General features: G+C 45.6%; 1 protein-coding gene across 1 annotated transcript in view; it reads right to left on the bottom strand.

The window, feature by feature from the left end:
• The window catches only part of CFAP52 (cilia and flagella associated protein 52), a 42,455-nt gene that overhangs the window by 21,248 nt on the left and 16,496 nt on the right, over positions 1-4,711 (bottom strand). Inside the window, exons 4-6 of the mRNA XM_023745339.1 lie at positions 3,577-3,705; positions 1,565-1,664; positions 601-717 (exon numbers count right to left, since the gene is read on the bottom strand). Of these exons, the coding sequence (XP_023601107.1) occupies positions 601-717; positions 1,565-1,664; positions 3,577-3,705 (346 nt within the window). The remainder of the gene's footprint in view (positions 1-600; positions 718-1,564; positions 1,665-3,576; positions 3,706-4,711) is intronic.

Below are 4,711 nucleotides of genomic sequence, written 5' to 3' on the forward strand. Positions count from 1 at the left end.
TGTAACTTTCTGGGGGTACTGGGAATAGCAGCATTCACTCTGTAAAGTTATCCTTTGATTGTAGACTTTTTTTTATTTTGGTTAAATAGCAACATCTCTCACTGGACTTTTTACCAGAATTCTTAGCAATTCTGCAAATATAAACAATAGACAATTTCTAGGTCTTCTCATGACTTCTAATGCTGGCCAAGGCTGAAATCTAAGATCTAGTTATTAGATTTAAAAGGTTATACGTACCTATCGTCTTATAGATCAAAGAGCATGCTTCTCTTGCACATGGCAACAGGCTGCCCACATGCTGGGACCGATGTGATTACAAATCACAAGCCCCAGGCCGTGTGTTTTGAAGATGGGGAAGAGGTGTGGTTCGGATGCCCTAATTGAGGATACCTAAGAATGCCTTTGCTCTGAATATAAACAGAGATGAGGGCCTAGAGAACTAGGCCATGCAACTTGCAAATTTAGGTGTGGCCTTCGGTAGGTCACAGACTTTTCTTTCTTTCCACAGACTCTTCCTTAACTAGAGTCTGCGTCGGCAGCGAAGGGAAGACATCAATGGAAAACAGCAAAGCAGAGCAGACTGCGAAGGTCTCCACTCACCAGACTGAATTTGTCCTTCACGGGCCCAGTGTCTGCCATCAGTTTAGTCCTGGGGTTCATTTTTAGAATATCTCCAGTCGTGGTGCCCAGGTAGAAGAAGCTGTCATCACTGGGCATCTAGGGGTCGGAGGACAAAGACACCTGAAGACCTGGCTTTCCCCAGTGACGCCCATGAGCCCGGTCAGGGATGGGATGCGCTTTCTCTGAAACACCAAGACCTACAAAGGCGCGCATGGCTACTTCTTATTTTCTCAGACCCAAAGGAGGGTAAGAAAAGCTCGAGGCTGGACTCAGAACTGGCGGAAAGCTTAGACTGCATTTAGCCTGTGCATCTCACGGGAAGTCTATCTGTGTCTGAGGTTAGGGTGCATACCCTGTGGGCTCCATCTCCTGAGACTCCTCCAAAGGGCTCCTAGGATGCAGCTGTACTCCTCCAAAGAGAACAGGCATTTGCTTTATCTCCTATTTTCCAAAGGCTATCTCATAAAAGGACTATGCGCTAGACGAGAGGAACAAGTCAATGGAGAATGGAGTTACAAATCTACATGTATGAATCCACATTGAAAACATATGAATCATTCCTCTTTGTGGAAAGACTGCTTTTCAACAATGACTTGCATTGTTAGAAGCTTTATTTCCAGTGGCAGAGATAACATAAGTGGCACGGCGATGTGCCTCCTTCTGGCCACACTGCTTCCCTCCATGTGTCAGCCCAGGTCCCAGTATTACAAGACCTACCCAGCGTTGTGTCTGGTCTAGTCCAGCTCCTCTCTGACTTCTGACGGGAGCTCCAGAATTGAGACTCTCCCTCACCTGTGCCTCCTCACTCACTATCTCATGTCCAGACCTCCCCTCCCTACCTAAGCCCAAGGTACATGTACACACACACACACACCCCTTGGTCACTGCAGTTAACAGGAATTTGCACTAATAGTTCGTTAAAACAACACAGAGTAATACTTACTGTAATACACAAGACTATCCTTTTCATCTGTCCTGTTAGGCACTCAGTTGGCCAGATTTTTCTATTTGGGAGATCCAGTTCCCATACTCGAATTGTCCCACTACGGAAAAGAAATTCACAATCAAGTGGGTGCCCATGTAACAACCAGTTTGTCTCTTCTCTGTTTCCTGTATGTCTTGAAGCTGAAGAGAAGAGAACTAGCTATATGTGAGGCTTTCTTATAGTCTAGTGCTCTACCGAAGACCTTCCATTTGATGGTCACAACCGCCCTGCAGGGAAGGGCTATGATCCCCCAACTCTCCACACGAGAAAAGGCAGAGGCTGCATACACCAGAGCAAGGACTCGCACCCGGCTCTCTCACTTTGAATCATACACTCTGCCCACGAGAGTGAAAACAGAAAGACTTACAAATAAACAAGAAAACAAACGAAGAGCAAACCAGAGTTCATAGGTATTGATCTGTGAGGAAGTTTTTTAAAAGGAAGGACTTCATTATGGTGAGTCCTGTCTTCAAGGAAGGAGAAATGAGACTAAGCAACGAAAAGTCCAACAAAATCAGCACCCAACACAAGACCTGGCAGGCAGGCGATAGTTCATCCTTGTATGTTAAGTTCATCTGACTTAATAATTGTATAAATATATCATGATCAACATCACCAAGACTTTAGCTAATATCTTAAGACAGAAAATGTTAAAAAAAATCTATTGATCAAGTTCAGTTTTTCTTTTCCTTTAGCCCCCAGAGTTATTCACATAATTAAGTGTTCAATAAGTATTTTGAATGTACTTTCTAAACTAAAAAGAAAAAGCTTTTCCATGGCCTTCCTGTTAGCTGGCATTTGGAGGCTGAAATACTGGGATTTGCCGGATATCTCTTGGAGACAATGGCATGGAACCCCTGAACTTGGGAGCATCGTGGAGAGCCCAGGGTCAGGGCGCCATCCCAGAAATCTTACTTCAGAGGGCTTTTGCTCAGCCATCAGGGTCACATGAAATTAAAGCAGACCTAGGTTAGAGATTGTCCTAAACACTTCTGTTTTGACTCAAATTCAAGTTTGACTCCTGCATGCTTACAGCTTCCACAGCTGCCGAGGAACAGAGCGACCCCATCACATAAAGGCCTCGTCCACCGGCTGAAACCTGAACGGAGCTGAAGAGCCTCATGGTCACCAGCCCCTGGAGACAGGGTGGGACGTGGTCAGCTGCTTCAGGGTCCGGGTACCGCCCTAGTCAGGTTCGCTCCTTAGGGGCTGGCTGTCATCCCAGCCAGTCGTGTCATGGCTTCTGAATAGGCCCCTCTTCATTGTTATCCAGGGAACAAATGCGTGCCACGCGTCACCAGGTGGGGACAGGAAGCAGTACAGGGGCAGAGCAGCACAAATGCTTGGCTCTGGCGGAGAAGCAGGCGACACTGTGTGTCTCTCTAGACGGGAAACCGCAGGTGGGCCAGAAAGGATAGTCCCAGCCAAAGTAGACTTCCCTATACTGCCACCCGACATTCACAGATGTTTGACCTTTGAACTGATATGTGGCATGAAATAGGATGCCTTCATATAGGCTGGGGAGTCTGTAAATTAATTTTTTGCGGTTAAGCAGATGCTGGCCTCGGTTCAGACCTTGGTCCCCTACTGGAAAGGATCTCACATGGCTACTAGTCAAACCCTTGAAACTTCCTGGAACAGTTCATTCTCAAACTATCATTTCATGAAACCGAAATCAAAAGCAGGTGGGGAAAAACATCACCCAGTGAGCGAATCTGCAAAACGCTTTGGGAGTACAGCTTGTGGGTGATGTGTTATCAGTAACACCTGGACCAGAACCGGAAATGGATTTAGCAGATAAGCAGAATATTTTCGGTGGGAAGCACAGAATTTTCAAATAACCATATTTAAGACTTTAGGATCTGTTTCCAGGATCGAAAACATGTCCCCCCACACTGGAATGACCCTGTTTTCTGCATAAGCAAATAAAGTGGCTTATGGGTCCTGCACCCCTGCCTGCAGATGCGTACTTCCCAGCGGTGACAAACATCTCGTCGCAGCCCCCCGAGAAGATCACCGCGGTGGCATTGCCCACGTTGAGGCCGGCCGCAGGGCTGCCGCAGATGGCGTCCCTCTTGGCTATGCTCCACACCACCACGCTGCCGGAACGAGAGGGACAAACAAGTCAGGGCCAGGCGGGCTTTTCAAAATAAGAAACCGTTCTTTCAGTAGTTCTAGAAAAAAGGAAAAAACAGGTCACTTACAAAGGAACACACAAAATTACACTGACCGTCCTCCCTCCCCCCCAGACATCTCTTGGATCACACTGGATCTGAGAAGACAAATAAGTGACACTTAACATTTTTTTTTAAGGAAAATGATTATGACATTAGAAACTAGCAAGTGCAACAATCAAGTCCGATGCTAAAATAAAGACATTTTCAGACATTCAAGGCATAGAAATTGACCCCCCATTTATATCATGTAAAAAACTCCCTTGGGGAAGTTTTTCAGAAAAAAAAAAAAAGCAATAAAGAGGACGACCTAAGGCAGTACAGTGGGGCCTTGACTTATGAGTGTCCCGACTAACGAGTTTTTCGAGATACGAGCTGTCTCTCAGCTGATTTTTTGCTTTGAGTTGCGAGCTAAAATTCGGGTTATGAGCCAGCTGCAGATACCCCACCGCTAGCTGGCGCAGCGAACGTCACAGTGAACACCACAACATCAGCCCAGCATCACGTGTCTCACTCGTTCAATTTAAGATTTGACATACGAGTAATTTGAGTTATGAGCTCGGTCACGGAACAAATTAAACTCATAAGTCAAGGCCCCACTGTATTCTCAAACTTGACCGTGTATCAGAATCACTTGAGGGCTTGTTAAAGCAGAGTGCTAGGACCCACCCTCAAGCTTCCGGTCAGTAGTCCAAGTATCACAGAAATAGAATACAAATGTTACAAACCTTGTCAATGTAAAGCATGCCTATTTATATTTCCCAAATTGTACACATGTGTAATGTGTGATCACAGGTAATCTAAAATCAAGGTCTAACCAAGATCTCCAAGAATGGAGAGGTAGGAGACAATGTAAGAACCACACATTTTTTTTCCTTAGTAAGAAGTTGATAGTTACCATCTAACATGGGAAATTTAGGAGACCCAGACC

Source organism: Myotis lucifugus, unplaced genomic scaffold, assembly GCF_000147115.1.
Source record: "Myotis lucifugus unplaced genomic scaffold, Myoluc2.0 scaffold_538, whole genome shotgun sequence".
Taxonomy (NCBI): Eukaryota; Metazoa; Chordata; class Mammalia; order Chiroptera; family Vespertilionidae; genus Myotis; species Myotis lucifugus.